Here is a 20,510-nt window from a genome sequence, read left to right on the forward strand (position 1 = left end):
CGGTTCCTTTTCTACCTGTAAATGGATACGAGCCAATCTTCCTCCATTGGGGCGCTTGAAAAGGATAAGAGGCACATGGGGCGAATGTCAATGGACCCGGACATGGTCCGAAATCCTTCAGGGGATTGGTACTGTAATCTATGAGTGGAAATGATTGAGATAGGACATGCACGTATGAACCCATGTGCTGCTACTGGTCTATGCTGTATTAGCTGTGCGTGTCCGCGGAGGTGATTGATGCTTTCCACCTACTCAGCCGGACGAAATTCCGCCACCATCTGCATCCAGATATGCATGAGGCCACCAATGCAGTAAAATCAGGCGTGGATCTGGGTTTCGTATCTCACCGGACGGAAATAACCCAGGCATTCCACACCAACTTCCCGTTGGACTCCGCTGCAAGACGCATGAGAGATGCACCCAAGGACTCCAAAGCGTCGCGGTCACTCGGACATGACCGATGCATGACTTGTGGGGTAGCGATTATTGCAAGAGGTATTTGAGCTCGTCTAGTTGGAGTCGAGACCTGACTCTGGCTCATCCTTCTTTGCGTCTTTCACTTTCGCCTTGGTCAACATGACTTCCCCAACCCGCACTGCGTTGTTGCTCATCGACATCCAGCAGGGCTTCTCGCATCCCACCCATTGGGGCACTCAGCGCTCAACACCGCAGTTTGAACAGAATGTTACTGCTCTCCTGGCCGCCTTCCGCAGTACGTCTGGTGCTCATGTTCTTCACGTCTGTCACCATTCCACCTTTCTTGGGTCGCCTCTGCACCCGTCGAAGCCAGGTGCGGACTTCATGCCATACGCACGACCGATCAATGACGAGCCCGTCTTTTCCAAGACCACCAACTCTCCATTTCTTGAGACGGACCTCGCCGACGTCCTGCGCCAGTTGAACTTGCAGCGGCTAGTGATCATCGGACTGATGACGGCTCACTGTGTCAGCACAACCCTCCGCGCCGCGTCCAATCTACGGGTGGTCAACCATGGCTACGGCTGCGTGGTCAAGGATGGAAGCGAGCCCCAGGCGGAGATCATCCTTGTGCAGGATGCCACGGCCACCTTCAACGTTCGATTCGACGGGCGTGATTACGACGCCGAGGAAGTTCATGCCATCCACCTCGCCACCATGAAGGACGAATTCTGCGATGTCACCACCACCGCCGATGTTCTCGGCCGGATGCAGGCCTCTGGAACGCGGAGTTGGGGAGAACGTACTTTAGTCGATGCAGACAGTAAGCCGCAGGGACGGCAGGCGAGGAAATCTAGTCGTCTCTAAGCGTCGGCTGCCTCAGTCAGACGGCGATGACCGAGTGGGCCTATCTTCATTAGTTTTTGATGTTTCAGCCAGACCTTGCAAATTCTATCTCTCTGATATTGCTCTGATTCGACCTGTGGGCCGTAAGCGCTAAACTGGAATGTAATGTTGTAGTCTGTGTATGGGAAACAGGATACTCCTTTCTTGATGATCTTCGACATCAAATGCTTACTGTATGTATGTATGATGTATGAATGTATCCATCGGTCGAAATATGCTTAACGTTACTTGAGTTACGCCGACGCGGGGGAATTGCTGCAGTAGCTGCAGAAATGACCGACGGGGTCCGGCTCCTTTGAGTGCCGATTAGGGCTAGAGGATGAGCTGTCACTGCAGACTCACTGCAGACTCCGCCCCCTTGGCATCAGGCGCCCACAAAGCTTAGCGGTACTGAAGCTGTATCCCTCTCTACGTATCATGCCGGGAGATGTAATGAGTCTCTTATCTCTCTTATCATTGACCTACCCCTCTATACATCTACCCCTCCATGCATCTACCCCGCTATGCTTCTACCCCTCCTTTGCCTCCACCAGATATGCGTGCTTCAACCACTATCGCTCTCTTTAGACTCCCTGAAGAATATGAGCCCTAGTATGCCCATGTTCTCCATTTCGACTATCCCTCCGTAAGATGATGTGGGGCGAATCTAACGGCTTGGGATCCACCGCGCAACTGACACGGCGAGGCTGGACTCAGCGTAAGTCGACTGAATGGGGCAGTGCTTGACGAACCGACCAACCAGATGATTGGAAGCACACTGAATAGCCAGATCTTGTGAAAGAACAAGTCATACATGCACCTGTTTTGAAAAATACCTCCCCTGACCTGCCACGGTATTGGCTTACATTTCACCGTCAGCCTCATACTCTGTATTGTACTGTACTGTACTGTACTGCGCTTCTCGACCCAGTCCGTACAGGAGCATACACACATGTGCGCAACAAATACAGGAAAGTATGCGTATGCACTGCTTACATGCATCAAGGGCATCTCCAACCGTTGAGATTGATTCCCTGATCGGGCCATTGATGACCCGCGGTGAGACCTTGAAACGAAAACCCTTGTGCACTTTGGTTTTATAACATGATACTAGAATTGCTAGGGATGACTAGGAAGAATATGTTTCTCGCAAGCAGAAGTCGACCTGAACCCCTCATATCCTATACAAACATGATAATAAACCGGGGCCGCGTGTCAGACCGGACACTCCCCCCCCCCATCCCCACGCCGACTTGCTCGCTCCTTTTTCCCATGCAGAAAAAAAGGCTTAGAGGCTCTGCTGCTGACGGAGGTAAGGATAGATGGTTTCACTCCAAAGCGGCCGCATCTTGTACACACCCAATTTCTCCGGCATACTCTCGATGGCATCGGCGAGCGCGGGCCCATTGCCCTCGGCTCGCACATCCTGCAGCGAGGTCATGTATGAGCGGACACAGAAGATGACTGCGCGCGACCTCGCCAGCCGGGTCAGAGTCTGATGCTCCACCCGGAGATAACAGTCGCCTAGGTTGACAGCACGCGGTTTGAGGGGTAGTTGATCATCCTTCTCGGGATAGAAATTATTGCCATCTATGCGGAAGAGATCCCGGCCGTCGGTCTGGAGACTCCACTGTGTGCCACGTCAGTCAACAGGGCTTTTTTTCCAAGATATGGAAGGACGGGAAGGACAAGAGAATCCCTTGTAGATGCATCGAGATGGTTAGCTCTTACATTCATCCTTCCCACGAAGTCTCCTGGCTCAAGGCGGACAAGAAATCGGTCTGCACCTTTGCCAATACGAGCGTCAAATCCAGGTACAGGCTGGTGAATCTCGCGCATTGACATGCCTACTCGCGAGGGGCTCAGGAATCCTCCCGGGAAGCAGGCAATGTAGCCCTGCAGTCTCAACTCATTTTCCGCATCGGGACACATGATATAAAAGTCTTCTTCGACGTTCTCACCCAGATTGCGCAGCATGGTCAGCGGAGTCAGTCCCGCGAGATCGACAGAATAGGACTGATTGGTGGCCTTGTTGTGGAGGGTTTTGCCGCGCAGATCAAACATTGTAGGAAAGCGTCGGGGTAAGAGGTCCATGACTTCCTCGTAAAGCTCTGCAATGGCTGGGTCGACGATGGGGTTGCTCCCAAAGACCTCCTTGGGATTGGTCTGCATGACCTGCTTACGTTCCTCGATGCGATCGAGGTAGCCTCGGTCAATGCGGATCCACTCCTCCTTGGGCATTTTCTTGATCCCTGTACCAGGTAGAATTTGCCGAGGTCAGATTTCGAAAACCCTGGCGCATGGAAAACAAGGATTGAGACTCACCCATTGAAACGTGCTGCATGGTCTTGAAAGGTCGGTAGTCGATTGGGTTGACCATGCGATAGTCAAAGTCTGTCAGTGGTGTGATAGTAAATTCGCCGGTTGGGCAATTGTGGCCCGGCTGTTCTTTCTTCTTCTGAAAGTGCATGCATTAGCATTCTGTCCCTACAGGATATCGCCAATCGAAAAGTGCATGGCATGACAAGTTGTTACGAGGTACTACCATTTCCTTGCGGCTGTTCTTCCCCGCCAAGCTCGGAGATATCATCATCCAAAAGGTCAGATAAACTAGTACTCCAGTGGTGGCAAGTAGCCATGCCGCGGTGTTGGAACTGATCCCCAAGGGGATCATCTCCATAAGGGCCTTGCCATGGTGATATTCGACCATTGTGGAATCACAGTGAGATCCTAGAAAACGGTTTGGGTGCAGAAAAAGGATGGAAAGAGGGATATGACCAGGTGTCTCGTTCTCGAAGTTGGCTTCATAGTCTGGTAGTCTTGCGAGCAAGTGGTTTATATATTTCCTTGGACACCATCCTTCTGTGCCTCGCCCATGAATCCGAATCAGACAACCCTCTGGGAGCATAGCATTCTGGTGTATTGAATGGCGCCTCGAGTCACGGTGGTAAGTCCATATAAGAGTTGAGTATTGATCATACGTCGTGTTTTGCTGCCCTTTCTTCTTCCTTTTGTCTTGTTTCTTGTTCACTCAAGTTTCGTTGTATTTGCAAAGATCTTAGCTGACTATCTTACTATACAGTAAGCACAAGAAAAGTGACGCATGCAGTGCTCGAATTGTAATATAACAACATGGAGCTAGGAATCCTTCTGTATGGGGTCCTCTTCATGGCCTGCACTAATTCAAAGTTGGAAGGTGGGGGAGACAAGGGAATACTTAGGAGTGATGCTTGATAACAAGCAGCCGTAACTTCAACGCCTGACCGAATGAAGCTGTAAGATGGGTAGAAACCGCAATATCGAGTAACAATCTTCCTGTAAGGAAATCCCTACTTCCTTCATTCTCCGGGTGATTTGAAGACGTGATGCCGTGCCAACCGAGAGGGCCATTAATAGATGATGGGCTTTGTATCAATCGGATGGTGGCGTGTGGTGCAGCAACTAAACGAGAATGCGGTACGCCGCGTAAGGAATACCTTATACCCGCATCATAAGGGTTAGTCAATCAGACCACGCTGGAGTGCGGAGTTCTATCACGGTAGGCTGACGAGACTGAGTTGAATCTCAGTAAGGGGGAGCCATCCTAGCCCCTCCCATCCAGTCACCTAGGCAAGAGACCCAGGGTCTCTATAAATTAGAGTGTTCGAACCGTTGTAGTCCGTAGGGCTATTCATTTCGACAACTTCGACACATGGTACATGTCCACGGACATAATGCGCTCCGAACCTACACACCACGCTGCTGCTTCTGCTCTAGCAGCAGCGATGATCGCCGAGCTGAGGACAGATGAAACATTCCTATCACTGCGCGTGCAGAAGGGATATCTCTGCAATGCGTTGCAAAGCCTGTTAATGGAGTACTCGGTCAGCGGTTCTCCGTGTATATTGCAATATGTGCTGGACCTTCCCCCGGACTCGATCTCCTTCGATTGAAGAATGCCTGGAACTGCGTGGTCGCATCTTGTGAGATCCTACGTACCAGAATATTCAGTACCGTCAAAGGGGCCATCCAGATTGTTGTGGAAGAAAGCTCGTCTTGGGATTGTGACAACTCTCTGCAAGCATATCTGAGCAGGGACCTTGAAGTGCCCATGGGCTACGGTTCCCCTCTTTCTCGCTGGGGCATCATTGGAGAGCAGAAGGAAGCCACAGAGCGGTTCATGGTTCTGAGTCTTCATCAGTCCATCCATGACGACCAAACTGTGACTGTGCTCTTTAAACGACTATGTCATGAATACGAGACCCTAGGTGACGGTGGAGAGACTTTACAGCGTCACGTTCCATCAATCTTTCTCAATGCTTCTGTTCAACCACCGACGGCAAACCAGGATGCGAAAAATAAATCTAGTCCTGCCTGGTGGAAGGCAGAAGCAGTGCGCGACTCTCTCACTGGAGGTGTGGACTGGGTTCCACAGCAAGTTTGCGCATCTTCTATCGTCGAGCACGAAGCGATGATCCTGGAGCTGGACATGTCAACTCCCCATCTTTCACACGTGCTATACTCGGCATGGGCAATCATCATCAGCACATATGCTCAAGCTTCGGAGGTGACGTTTGGAACAGTTGTCTCTCACCGTGATCAAAGCACTTATGATGGCACGAGCGTTGAATCCACATCCCCAGAGATTGCCTTGCTGCCAGTAAGCATCTCAGTTCAGCAAGCAAACACGACGATGCAACTCCTAGATCAAGTTCGCAAGATTGACTATAGTCACGAAAGTGCCGAAATGCCTTGGACAGAGCCACTTGCTAGCCTACTCTGTATTCGAGACCCAATTCCGAAGGCCTTTCGGTGTGGTGACCAAACCCTTAGTCTGTTTCGCCCGACGACGCGCAAATACCCATGTCCGCTGGTCCTGGATTGTCATGGCGGACAATGCCTACGAGTTGTGGGTCATTTTGATGAGTCCATCTTCACCACGCAGGGTGTGCGACGCCTACTGCAGCAGTTTGTCCATGTAGTGCGGCAACTGTCATCTTCCTCCCACTCGCCGAGGGTCCAGGATGTAGAAGTCCTGAGTCCCGAGGATAAGCAGCAGATTTGGAAATTGAATGGTCAACCTATTCCATCCGTCAACCGTTGTCTTCACCATGTCTTCGAGGAGGTTGCAGCGAGGCATCCCAGTCGCATAGCAGTCAATGCATGGGACGGTGTACTCACGTACCAGCAGCTCAATGAGCAGTCAACTCGTCTCGCCCATCAATTACAGAGAATCGGCGTCGGGCCTGAGATTATAGTTGCCATATGTCTTGATAAGTCCAAGCAGGTTCCAGTCTCTATTCTCGGGATTCAAAAGGCCGGCGGCGCCTGCCTCACCTTCGACACTCAACAGCCTGTGAGCAGGTTAAGGTCGATTATCAGCGATGGTGGAATTGGCATCATTCTTGCCGATAAATCACATATGTCACTGTGTGAAAGCTTGGTCCCCCGGGTTATATGCGTGGATGAAGAGGCGCTGAAATCCCTTCCCCAACCTCTCACCCTAGGCGAGAGTACACTGAGAGCAATAAGTGTTCAGCCCTTCAACAGGGCTTTTGTTCTGTATACGTCTGGAAGCACAGGGACTCCCAAGGGAATTGACGTGCCCCACTCGGCAATGTGCACTTCAACCTTAGCCTTCGCACAGGCCTTCAATGTCTCATCGGACTCGCGGATATTCCAGTATTCCAGCTATGGTTTCGATGTCAGTGCTGGGGATATGTTCCTGGCCGTGCTTCATGGCGCGTGTCTCTGTATACCCTCGGAATATGACCGAGTGAACCAGCTAGAGCTCTCCATCTGCCACTTGAAGGCTAATTGGTTATGCACAACACCTTCTGTCTTGGGGCTTCTAGACCCCGACAATGTCCCTTGCCTGGAGACGGTGGCCATTGGGGGTGAAGCTCTGCCGAAGAACATCACTCTTCAATGGGCACCACGACTTCGGTTTCATACCGGTTATGGGCCAAGCGAAACAGGGGTCTTCGCATCTGTCCTCGAAGTTCAGAATAATCAGCATCCATACTCCAATGTCGGACGTGCCATGGCTTGTCATCATTGGATTGTCTCCTCGGACGACTGCAATCGGTTGGCACCACTGGGATGTCCCGGGGAGTTAATTATTGAAGGCCCCACTGTTTCTCGGGGGTATCTGAATCGCCCTGAGCTCACAGCACGCGTCTTCCCCCGCCAGCCAGCTTGGTTTGACCGTCAAGTAGGCCGCCTGCCATCTCGCTTTTACCGGACGGGTGACATTGCCAGACACAATGACGATGGGACGCTCATCTTTTTAGGTCGTCGGGATGCTCAGATCAAATATCATGGTCAGAGAATTGAACTCGGCGATATCGAGTTTAGCATCAACCAACATGAGCTGGTCAGGGATGCGGTGGTACTGTACCCATCGGATGGCCCATATGCTGGCAGACTAACAGCGGTTGTCGCACTGGATAAGGACTTCTTGTCATCTCCTTTGTCTGATGAGGCTCCGCTTCTCATCGACCCATGGATGCTACAGCGTCAACTTGAAAATGTTCGGAAATCCACTCAAATGAAGCTTCCTCCCTATATGTGGCCAACTGAGTGGCTCCTCATGTCAAGGCCACCTTTGAACATGAATGGTAAACTGAATAGGAAGGAGATCTTGAACAGCGTGAAGAGGATGGCGCAGCCTCGGACCCAGCAGCCGCCTCCAGAAGCTTCACACCCCCTGACTCCTTCTCAGAGTCCCTTTCTTGACGAGTCAGAGCATTTGAGCCAGGGTCAGCAGGTGCTCCAGATGGAATGTAGTGCTATATTGCAACTTCACCGCTCTCAGGTCCCAATGGAATCCACATTCGTGAGCCTTGGGGGCGACTCGCTCATGGCAATTCAATTAGTCACAGCCTGTCGGAAGAAGGGCGTCGAAATCGATGTCCGAGATATCCTCAGGGGTGTTGAGCTGAGGGACGTTCCCTATAGCGCACCTGAGCTTTCAAGGGCGGTATCACTCGCACCGCAGCAGTCTGGGTTCCCCGCAGAAAGCTTCGCAAAAGGAACTGACATATTCGATGCGTTTAGTCTTAGCCCCCAGAGTGTCTCCAGAATCAGTGGCATTTCAAGTCACGATATACAGGCCGTCTACCCTTGCTTGCCCATGCAACAGGGCATTCTCATGAGTCAGTCTCGTGACCAGGCTTTATATCAGACAACACACGTATTTGAGATTACGGGTCGTGCAAGTCATGAAGCTATATTGAATGTGCAGACAATTATTTCCGCTTGGCGCATGGTTATCGAGAGGCATGATGCTCTCAGGGCCGTCTTCATGGAGTTTCCAACTCACACAGAGCCTTTTGTTCAGGTCATCCTACATCATCCAGTGGTTCAAATTACACAGCATTCCAGCAAACACGACATACTAAGCTTGCCAGAGGAACCATTTCCTGACTTAAAACCGCCGCATAGGCTTCGTTTAGCACCCTCTGGGAAAGACGCCTTTGTCTGTAAATTGGAAATGAGCCATGCAATAACGGATGGCAGCTCGATGGATCTGATATTTCAGGATCTTGTTCGAGCCTGTGCTGCGTCCAATCCTCTTCCAGAACCCGTCTCCAAGTCAAGCTATGGCGACTATATCGGCTATCTTCGCAACCAAAATAGGGATGCTGGCTTGGAATACTGGATGAAGTATCTTGAGGGAACAGACACCTGCCACCTTAAATTGCCGACCTTGAACCACTCCTCAGCACCCCCGAAGCTGCAATCGTACAGCATTGATATTCCAGTGGAGCAGTTGGCCATTATCGAGTTGAGGCGGCGGAGCATGACTATTGCAGATCTTCTCCAGCTAACTTGGGCAATTGTCCTTAGATTATATACCGACCAACGCGAAGCATGCTTTGGATATATATCCTCGGGCAGAGCAGTGCCAGTGAATGACATTCGTGACGCCGTGGGGCCATTCATTAACCTGATAACCTGCCGACTGACTGTTGATTATGAGCAGACCCCTGCTCAGCTGATGTTAGCACTGAAAGATGACTTCATCTCCAGCATCCCCCATCAACACGTCTCCCTGGGAGATATTTGGCATGCCGTCGGCAGATCTGGAGTGAGCCCCTTCAACACCCTGATATCCATCCTCAATGCAACAGGCCCGGAACTCTGCAGCGAGACGAAGATGACTTTGAAGAGCTTGGAGGTCCACGACCCAACAGAGGTAAGTCACCCGTTTCCTCGATCCTGCTTTGCGCGCAAGATTAGTACGCCCACAGGGAAGACGCTCACGTATCTGAATGCAGTACGACTTGACGGTCACATCGTATCTCTCTCCGGGACTCGCGACACTGCGCTTCGACTACTGGAATGACAAGGCCTCCAGTGATTCAATAAATAGACTCGCGCACACATTTCGCCACGTCTTTCATACGGCCGGCTCCATGCTCGATTCACCACTCAAGTCATTGAGCTTGATCAGCGACATGGATCTTCGACAGATCGTTGACTGGAACAGCAACACTCCCCTGGCCGTGGAGAAATGTATTCATGAGGTCATATCTTCACGTTCCTCAACAGCGCCGCAAAGTCCAGCCTTGTGTTCCTGGGATGGGGAGTTAACCTATAAAGAAATGGACGCCATTTCGGACACGTTTGCCCAGTCTCTAAGACGTATGGGTGTAGGAGCAGAGGTCGCAGTTCCTCTATGCTTCTCCAAGTCTTTCTGGGCCATTGTGGCAATGATCGCCATTCTCAAAGCAGGGGGTGCAATTGTTCCCCTTGATCCATCCCATCCCATCTCGCGACGGTTGGAGATATGTCGTCAGGTCAAGGCGCAAATGATTCTGGTTCCAAGTGACCGCAGTATGCAAGAAGAGTGGTCTGAGTCACAGCTATATAGGGTGGAAATCTCACAGCCCCGGTACCAACAACTACTGACAGAGAAGTCCATTGGGGCAGGGAGTCTTCAGATTGAAAACATTCCCCGGAGTTCGCCGGCCCACAGCGCATATATTGTCTTCACCTCGGGTACGACAGGAACCCCCAAGGGCATCGTCACGGAGCATGGTGCATTCTGCTCCGGGGTTGCAGCTCGAGCGCAGGCGATCATGCGCTCCTCCAAGTCTCGAATTCTCCAATTCGCCTCTTTTGCCTTTGACACCTGTTTAGAAGATATCTTGACCACACTAATGCAAGGTGGATGCGTCTGTCTCCCCTCGGAGCAAGAGCGTCTGAGTGACCTTCCAGGAGCGGTACGACGGATGAATGTGAATACAGCGGAACTGACTCCCTCGGTGGCCAAGTTGCTCCAACCCAAGGATGTTCCATCATTAGAGACATTGATCTTGGGCGGAGAACAGGTGACTGCAGACCTCATCCTGCAATGGGCTGAGGTTGTCACTTTGATCAATTCTTATGGACCAGCGGAGTGCTCCGTGACCAGTGTGGTCTCTCCTCCCTATGAGCTAGAGGCAAAAGATCACCATGCGAGCAATATCGGATTCGGGGTCGGAGCATTAACATGGGTTGTGGACAGTCAAGATCCCAACCAGCTAGTCCCGATAGGTGCTGTGGGCGAGCTGCTGCTTGAAGGGCCAGTTCTGGCCAGGGGCTATCACGAAAGGCAGGATCTGACCGACGCCAGTTTCATCACCGATCCTGCATGGTCAAGGCAGTCGCAGCCTCGTTCTCCCCGACGGTTCTATAAAACGGGGGACCTGGTGCAGTATGCTCCTGACGGATCCCTAGTCTGCCTTGGGCGCCGAGACGATCAGATCAAACTTCACGGTCAGCGCATCGAACTGGATGAGGTCGACTCTTACCTCCAGTTGCATTATCCGTGGAAAGGAGGTGTTGCCTCTTGTGTGGCATTGAGCCCAGTGGACCCTGAGAGACGACTCATTGTTGCCTTCTTCTCAATGTCCCTGCAGCCATGGCAGACCGAGCCTGACTTTAATATACTGCCGCTCTCTGGCAGTATACGCGAGGAAATCATCAACCTGCAAACGCAAGTGGCATCTTCTCTCCCGACATACATGCGACCAAGCATTTATATCCCCGCGAACAGGATTCCCACCAACACCGCGGGCAAAACAGACCGCGCCACCTTGGCCAAAGCAGTACAGACGCTGTCGGAGACGCAATACCTAGACTACTCGCTCGCCTTTGCATCAGGCCATCATCAGCCTGAGACGCCTGAGCAGCGCATGCTTCAGTCACTATGGTCTCAGCTGCTTACACTCCCGCCCCAGCGAATAGGAATACATGATGACTTTTTTCAACTTGGGGGCGATTCTATTTTGGCGATGAAGCTGTCCTCCCTGGTTGGAAAGCGTGATACTGTGCTCAATGTTGCGGATGTCTTCCGTTATCCCACACTACGCGAGATGTCAGCCAGGCTCACCGAGATATCGCACTCTCATCCGCCACCTGTTTCATCAAAACCAGTGGATCAAGATCCCATGCCTTTCTCGCTACTGCCATGTAATTGGCCTGACGAGGCTCTTGAGGAGGAAATCGCCACCGCCTGCCAGGTTTCCAGAGACAATATCGAAGATGTTTATCCTTGCTCAGCGGTCCAGGAAGGCCTGATGGCGTTGTCAATGCGGCAGAAAAATGCTTATGTTGCTCGTCTGGTTTATAGCATCCCTCCCGGCACATCTCTGGCGCGTCTGCAGTGCGCATGGCAGCTGGTGGCCTCTCGGCACTCGCTATTGAGGACACGCATCATTCTTTCTCGCCGATTTGGGACTCTTCAAGTTGTCTTGAAAGCAGACGACACTGATAAAGACACGGTTGCATGGAAGGATACACATTATAGTGACTTGCAGTCGTTCCTCGAGGAGGACAAGGGGGTTTCTATGACGTATGGCTCAACCCTATCGCGATGTGCCATTGTGACCACACCGAACCAAGCCAAGTTCTTTATTTGGACGGTGCATCACGCCCTGTACGATGGCTGGCTGCTTCCTATTATAATGCAAAGAGCAGCGGAAGCGTATCGTGCCCCAGAAAGTGCAGCTGCATGGTCCATCGTGCCTTTCCGTTGCTTTATTGCATATCTCGAGACCAGAGACCGGTCCGCCTCGGAGAATTACTGGGCTAACCAGTTGGAAGGGTTTAGACAAGTTGAATTTCCTGCAGGGAATATGACATCAAGGAAGGAGCGCCGTGATATGTCAAAGGTATACCACCGCATACGTCTCGGGAGGCGCCCGAGACGCCGGTTCACTACTGCAATCATCCTTCGCGCCGCCTGGGCCTTTTTGATAAGCAAATACTCCGAGTCCGACGATATCAGCTTTGGAGTTACCTTAAGCGGACGAACAGCTCCAGTGGAAGGGATTACCAGCATAGCGGGGCCTACATTGACCACGGTTCCAGTCCGTGTTCATATCGACAGTGAGCAATCTGTGGTGGAATTCCTTCAAAATATACAATCACAGGTCACGGAGATGATGCCACATGAGCATACTGGCCTTCAGAGGATTCGGAAGCTAAGCCAAGGCTGTCTGGAGGCATGCGATTTTCAGAACCTGCTCGTAATACAGCCAGCGGACGAGAAGACCGAGTCAACTGCAGAACAAAGTGTTTTCGGGCAGCCGGTTGACGAGGCTGGCGCTAATTCCCATTTCCACACCTATGCCTTGGTCATGTCATGCACATTTTCTGAACATGAGGTGGACCTTGAAGTCATCTTCGATCCGATAACTATCTCACCGGGGCAGGCTGAGCGCCTGGCGCTTCACTTCGATGCCATATTCCAAACCTTTTGGTTGTTCGACAAAGGCGTAACGATCGGACAGGTAGAAATGATCACCGAGCAGGACCGAGAGCAGATTCAGGCGTGGAACAAGAAGGAGCCGCAACTCCAGCCACGCCTGGTGCATGAGGTGATTGAAGAGCGGGTGCTTCTCCATCCAGATTCTGAAGCCGTGCATGCATGGGATGGCTCTCTCACATACCGTGACCTTCATCGATACTCCTCCCAACTAGCACGGACGTTGCAACTGGAGTATCACGTTGGGCCCGAACGGCTGGTACCAGTACTGTTCGAGAAATCGGTTTGGGCAGTAGTGGCCATGCTGGGAGTCATGATGGCCGGGGGTGGGTTTGTTCCTCTAGATGTCTCCCATCCGCTAGACCGAATGAACGACATTATTGCGCAGTGCAACGCGGACTTGGCTCTAGTCTCGTCAGAAACCTCAGGGACTCCTCTCTGTACGGCTTCTAAACTGGTAGTCTCACAGAACATGTTCCGTGGCCTGGACGCTGGAGGACATGAGACTAACCAATATAGCACCAAAATCCCCGACATCAGGCCGGCTCACTACTTTCCCGGCCTACAGCCACATGTTCTAGAGACATCCAAGCAAGAGTCCGGAGACCAGATATCCGAACGTACAGGCTCACCTCGAGACTCATCGCCGCGCACGCCGATCTCGTTCCCTTGGCACTCGGCAGGACCGGAGACGCCACTTACCTTCGATATGTTGACTCCCGGAAGCAATATATCGGGAAGGGCAGCTCAGCCGGACGACAGTGATCTGACCGAAAGTGATCGTGTCCAGCCACAGAACGTCGTTTATGTCATTTTTACCTCCGGCAGTACTGGAAAACCAAAGGGTGTGGTCATCCAGCACGATCAATTCTGCTCGGGCGTGTTGGGGCCCCGGCAAGAAGCCCTTCTCCGCTCGGAGCAGAGTCGAGTGCTTCAATTTGCGTCCTTCAGTTTTGATACCAGCTTGGAGGATATTATCACGACTCTGTTCTTTGGTGGATGCGTCTGCATTCCTTCGGAGGATCATCGCATGAATGATATTGCCGGGTTTATCAACAAATCAAGGGTCAACACGGCCCACATCACGCCATCCTTCGCGAATACCCTTTCACCCCAGTTGGTGCCAGGCCTGAAGTACCTGCGTCTCGGTGGAGAAAGGATGACGCCGACTCATATCGATAAATGGGCGCCAGCTCTAGAGTTGAGGAACGTCTACGGTCCCACCGAGACCTGCATCACGGCCACATGCAGTGGAACGGTAACCACAGCTTCAGACCCCATTGATATCGGTCGTGGGGTCGCGGCTCTCACTTGGATTGTGAATCCGGATAACCATCATCAACTCACCCCGGTCGGCCTAGTGGGAGAACTGCTCGTGGAGGGCCCTCTGTTAGCCCGAGGGTACCTCGGAGATATCAACAAAACAAACGCATCCTTCATCACTGATCCGACATGGGCACGTACCCCAGACAATTCAAAGAGCCCTCGCCGATTTTACAAGACAGGCGATCTTGTACGGTACAGCGAGGCAGGAACCCTTCTCTACATCGGCCGCAAAGACACACAGGTCAAGATCTATGGGCAACGAATCGAAATCGGTGAGATTGAGGATCACCTGAAAAGGGCCCTTCTGCCCCAAACAATTGAGATGGCCGTCGAGGTGACGAGCCTACAGGCTGATGCTCTCCAACGCAAAGTCCTCGTTACATTCCTCTGTCTAGACGATTCATTCAACAAGGATGGCGCTGTTCTGATGTCCCTGACGCCGGCCGTGAAGAAACAAGTCCAGAAGCTTACCTCGAAACTCGTTCTTTACCTGTCTAAGACGCTCCCAGCCTATATGATTCCTTCACGCTATGTGCCTCTCCGCTCCATGCCACGAACACTGGCTGGCAAGGCAGACCGGCGTAGGCTGCAGCACCTCCTCAACTCGATGAGCACCGAAGACCTATTGGCGTACTCGCTCGAGGGTGGGGAGAAGCAGCCGTTAGAATCCGAAACCGAGTTCCGGCTCCAGAAACTCTGGGCCGAAGTTCTGAGCGTTGATACGATGATGATTGGGAGCCACCACAACTTTTTCCGTCTTGGGGGCGACTCAATCACGGCCATAAGGCTTGCGGCCGCGCTCCGTGATGACGGTATGTTTCTGACTGTTGCAGACATTTTCAACCACCCCGAATTACGCCATATGGCCGCCCAGATTGATGCTCAGGGCCAGGGCACAAAGCAGGTGCCAGGAGCAACGCCAGGGGCTCACGAGGATCTACGCCCATGTGGGCTTCTGGCCCCCTCGCCGACTTTGCTATTCAATTTGTCAAAAGTCTGGGATATCCCAGAGGACATGGTTCAGGATGTCTACCCCTGCACTCCCCTCCAGATTGAAATGCTAGCTGCTGAAGGGCGCCACAGTCAATCAACTTACGGCTCACAGGCTGCCTATGACTTACCGCTAGATATTGACCTGGATCGCTTCAAAAAGGCCGTCGAGACTGTATGTCACCAGCATGATATCCTACGAACCCGAATTGTCTATCTCGAGCCTCATGGCACCGTGCAAGTGGTCACAAAAGACGGACTACGATGGGAGTACGGAGATGGCATTGACAAGCTTCTTACACAAGGGTCTTCGTTTGGCCTGGGCACCGCATTGATTCGGGTCGCCCTGTGCCCGTATAGTAGTCATGAATCCGCGGGATGGACCTTCTTCTTAACCATGCATCATTCGCTCTATGACGGCTGGAGTCTCTCCCTTATCCTCCAGCAAGTCAATGAGGTGTACCAATCCGGCTCCCTGTTATCTCAACGCCCCAGGCCTCGCTTCAGAGACTTTATTGGCTATCTGGGAAGCTTGGATCCAGACCTCAGCAGCCAGTACTGGACATCCACTCTGACCCAGTCTTCTGGTTCCTCTGACCTCCCATCGCAGAACGGTACGGTCGAGGAGCTAGATTCTATAGAGGAATATCACTGCAACATGCTAGATTTCGAGCAGGAGGGCTCGAGGCTTGAAGTGACGCCCGCCATAGTTCTCCGAGCCGCATGGGCCCTGGTCATCACAGCCTATACTGGGAGCAGTGACGTTCACTTCGGACTCTCTGTGGCGGGACGAAATGTGCCTGTTAAGGACATTGACCAAATGGTGGGGCCCACCTTGGCCACAATTCCCTGCCGATTGCAAATCAATCATGACTGGACCGTTGAAGGTTTTCTCAACCATGTTAATCAATCCATGATCGCTGCCATTCCCCACGAACACTTTGGGCTCCAGCAAATCGCGAAGTTGGGACCGGATTGCTCTCGCTGCTGCGATTTCAACAGTCTCCTGGTCATTCAGCCGCAGATACAGGCGAAGACGCTGGGAATTTTCGCCTGTTCCCGGAGCTCAGACCCCATATCTCGAGGCAACGACCAGCCATATCCTGTGGTGGTGGAGTGCGACATGCAGGAGGCAGGAGGATGGAAGGTGCACGTCTTCTACCGGAAAGCATTCATCTCTGCCTCATCATTGCAGCGCATCGTCTACCTTTTCCAGCACCTGGTGGAGCAACTCTACCTATCTCCTAATATGCGTCTTGCTGACCTGTCTCTGGTTAGCTCTACCGACTTGGGGCTCATTGGCAGCTGGAATTGCTCTGTTCCTGCGCCTGTCAACACCACTATTATTGAAATGCTTTCTAATTCCACGAAGCAGCACGCTGATCTCCCAGCCATACACGCATGGGACGACGCATTCACATACAGTCAGCTTGAAAAGCAATCTCAGCGGCTCAGTCACTATTTGCGGCTGTGTGGGGTCCAGCGCGGCTCCTTCGTCCCCATCGTGATGCCGAAATCGGCGCTCTATATTATCACTGTGCTGGCGGTGATCTCTGAAGGCGCGGCTTTTGTCCCAGTCGACGCGTCGAGCACCCCCCGAGATAGGATGATGAAGGTACTCGAGCAGTGTAACGCGAGTGTGGTGATAGCATCCACCGCGAGTGCGAGTGATATTGTCGAATCAGGACGACTTCGGGTGTTACGCATTTCCCATCAACTTCTGCGTCGGCTGCCAGATGGACAACCTGCAGGGCTAAGCAGAGCCGGAGCCGATGATCCTCTCTACTGTGTTTTCACATCGGGGACGACTGGTTCACCCAAGGGAGTGGTCGTCACTCATGGGGCGTATGCCTCTTCGACAGCAGCCAAGCAGAAAGCCTTTAAGCTGGATGAGACCACCCGGGTCCTGCAATTTTCTTCCAATGCGTTCGATGCCAGCATTGACGATATTTTCATATCCCTCCTAAGTGGCAGTTGTCTTTGCGTGCCGTCGGAAGCGGAGCGCCGTGACAACCTGTCGCAGTTCATTGTGGACACGCAGGTCAACTATGCCGCCATGACCCCCACGGTGGCCCGGACTCTGGATGTGCAGAAAGTCTCTCAATGCCTCACCAAGCTTCGACTGGGAGGTGAGAAGCTGACAAGTGCTGACCTTACGGACTGGGTGGGTGTAGGGGTCAACGTGAAAAGTCTCTACGGACCGACCGAGTCCTGTGTCTGTTGCTCGGCCTCTCCCTCATTTCTCTCTGAAAACACCGATCCGGCGAACATTGGATGGGGTCTGGCGTGTCGCACTTGGATTGTGGACGTACACAATCCCGATCGTCTGGCTCCCATTGGTGCCGTTGGTGAACTCGTCATCGAAGGACCAGCACTCGCGAAGGAATACTTGAATGACCTGGAGAGAACCTCACAGGCATTCATCAACCTGCCTCTCTGGCTGCCGAGCATAGGGGGCAGTTCATCATCCAAGTCGAAGGGCTACAGAACCGGAGATATGGTCCGCTATAGAGAGGATGGAAGCTTGATCTACATTGAGCGCAAGGATACTCAGGTCAAGCTCAGAGGGATGCGACTGGATCTCGAGGAGGTGCAGCACGCGCTGAGAGACCTCAATCTCCCCGGTATTCAAGACCTTGTGGTCGAGATTATTCCTCGATCTATAGCGCCTGACATTCTGGCGGCAGATATCCTGACGCTTGCCATCTTTTCAGATAAACACCGCGGCGAAGAGCATCATCTGGATGCTATCCGGGGCAGTCTCACAAACCGGCTTCCTGAGTACATGATTCCGACGCATCTCCTGCTCCTCGACAGCCTCCCAACATCTCCTTCGGGCAAGACAGACCGGCTGGAAGTGCGTCGTCTTGCCGTGGAGCAGCTCCGTCAACAGCAACAGCAGCAGCAGCAATGCTTGAACCCTGATGACAAGGGGAAGATGGGCTCCCAAGGGGTGGAAGCACCAATGGATACTTTCCGTACGCTGCGATCCATATGGGCCGATATCCTGCAACATGATCTGTTGTCCATTGGACCAGATGCGAACTTCTTTCAGCTGGGGGGTGATTCTATTCTAGTAATGCGCCTGGTTGCGCATGCCCGAGCCCATTCCATTGATATCGGTTCTGCAGACGTTCACCAACTTCAGACCTTGTCGGCCATTGTTGCAAAGGCCAGATTACGAATCCTTCCTCCACATGAGTCCACCTCGCCGGCAGATGACATCAAAGTTACTTCTAGTCACATTACGCCGGATCTCCGCCTCGTCTCGCTGGAACTGGGTATCCCCGAAGGAGACATCGAAAAGGTTCTCAAGGCGACCGACTTCCAATCCTACTGTCTGGCACAGACTTTCTCTCAATCCCGGGGCTGGCTGAACTATTTCTCTTATAACCTCCACGGCTGCATCAACGTGAAGCAATTGGAATATGCCTGCCATGCCTTGGTGCAACGGCACGAAGTTCTGCGTGCTCGTTTCGTTGCCCTCCACGGCTCTGTCCAGCAGGTGATTCCCAGATATCGAGCAGAAGATGTCCGATTTCAGGTACTTGAAGGGGTTAGTGAGATGCACAGTCTCGGTCCCTTGGCCAGTCTAGTTCACAATGATCCTGCCCCCTCCTTGAATGATGTTCTGCTTCGTTTCGTACTCCATATCGTTCACCCAGGCCATATTCGTCTCACGATGCGAATCTCTCATGCGCAATATGATGGACTCAGCATGCCTATCATCCTCAAGGACCTGGACGCATTATACAACGGGATTGCCTTGGCCCCTCCTGCCAGGTTCTCGGAGTATGTGGAGGAAAGCCAGCAACTGCTTTCCCAGAACGAGCACGCCCAGCAGTTCTGGCGTCAACTGCTGCAAGGATCACAAGTCACCCCCATCGTGGTACGCAGCAAACTCCCCTCGCACTCTTTACAGAAAGAATATCCCCTGGATCAGACCACAATTCGGACTATTCGACTGTCACGTTCAAGTTCCGACGCCTCCACCACCCCGGCCACGATCATCAAGGCCGCCTGGGCACTCGTGCTCGGCCGTCTCTCGCAACATCAGGACGTGGTCTTCGGCCACTTGACCAACACTCGGCCCAGCCTGGATCATCTGCCAGCCTTTCATGAGGTTGTCGGTCCCTGTCTCAATGTGCTTCCTGTGCGCGTCCAGCTCCAGCCGAATGCCGCACGAAGGGAGCTGCTGGATGCGATTCACCAGCAATATATCAGCGCCTTGCCCCATTCCATGTTAGGTTTCCGCGAGATCATCGATCACTGCACACAATGGCCGCCAACCACCCGATTGAGTTCCATCCTGCAATACCAAAACCTGCACCAGGACCTGGACCGTGTTCTCCTTGGCGGGGCCACGGGGAGTCTTGAAGCTTATGTACCTGCCTCTGACGCTGCCGACCTATGGATGATGGTAACTCCCACGGACATTTGTGGTGCCGAGAGACTGCATGAGATCAAACTGAGCTACAGCGCCGCAATTATGCCCTCTTCAGTTGCAGACCGCATTCTCGACGAATTTGCCGATGCGATTTCGTTCCTCCAAGCCCCCCACGCCTCCGATGATGGATTCCAATTACATACCTACATCGACCAGACCGCGCCCGAATCCCCACCCACCCTTCCGATCGATAGACAACTCGCGGATACCGACTTGCCGCCACGGGCCGCAATCATCGCCGCCGTCAAAGACATATGGGAGCAGGTTTTCGGCCCGCAGTTCCATCGCGAGAATACCCAGGTGCGCAAGGAGGAGTGCCGGGCGATGCTGCACACTCCCTTTGGGCCGGATCCGGTGAGCGCCGCGCAACTGTCGCTGCTCTTCCAGCAGGCCGGGGTGGAAATCTCGCCGGCAGAGGCGGCCGAGTATCCGACCATCTTCCAGCAGAGCTTGCTTTGGGGCTACAAGGTGCGAGAGGGAAGTCGCTGAGTTAAGTTTCGGATGGTTTTCTAGAAACATGGATTGATGGTTTTGTGATCCTCTGCGGTCTCGTTCTGTGTATGCGCGCGCGTGTGTGTATGTATGCTCCGCTCGTTGAGATGTTGTGCGTTAGGGCACGATCCTGGATTTCTATTTGATTTATATTCAAGGGGACTCTACTGAATCCATCGACTCCTGCTACTCCCTGTGCCTGCTCCATGCTAGTAT

General features: G+C 52.7%; 3 protein-coding genes across 3 annotated transcripts; 2 read left to right on the top strand and 1 right to left on the bottom strand.

Moving 5' to 3' along the window:
• Positions 1-549: 549 nt before the first annotated feature.
• On the top strand, positions 550-1,284 carry ASPACDRAFT_1859899 (uncharacterized protein; the record flags this gene model as incomplete). Its single annotated transcript, XM_020197708.1, has 1 exon — positions 550-1,284. Exon 1 carries the CDS (start codon positions 577-579, stop codon positions 1,282-1,284), a length of 708 nt encoding a protein of 235 aa, XP_020051997.1. The 5' UTR covers positions 550-576.
• A 1,306-nt stretch (positions 1,285-2,590) lies between these two features.
• On the bottom strand, positions 2,591-4,012 carry ASPACDRAFT_47548 (heme-dependent oxidative N-demethylase family protein; the record flags this gene model as incomplete). The annotated part of the gene is made up of 4 exons (XM_020201983.1): positions 2,591-2,932; positions 3,034-3,554; positions 3,628-3,760; positions 3,920-4,012. 4 exons carry the CDS (start codon positions 4,010-4,012, stop codon positions 2,591-2,593), a joined length of 1,089 nt encoding a protein of 362 aa, XP_020051998.1.
• Positions 4,013-5,015: 1,003 nt separating this feature from the next.
• ASPACDRAFT_64146 (uncharacterized protein) lies at positions 5,016-20,291 on the top strand (the record flags this gene model as incomplete). Its single annotated transcript, XM_020203970.1, has 3 exons — positions 5,016-5,165; positions 5,237-9,481; positions 9,564-20,291. The coding sequence occupies 3 exons, from the start codon at positions 5,016-5,018 to the stop codon at positions 20,289-20,291; spliced, it is 15,123 nt and encodes a 5,040-aa protein (XP_020051999.1).
• Between the last annotated feature and the right edge of the window lie 219 nt (positions 20,292-20,510).

This window comes from Aspergillus aculeatus (genome assembly GCF_001890905.1).
Source record: "Aspergillus aculeatus ATCC 16872 unplaced genomic scaffold ASPACscaffold_19, whole genome shotgun sequence".
NCBI lineage: Eukaryota > Fungi > Ascomycota > Eurotiomycetes > Eurotiales > Aspergillaceae > Aspergillus > Aspergillus aculeatus.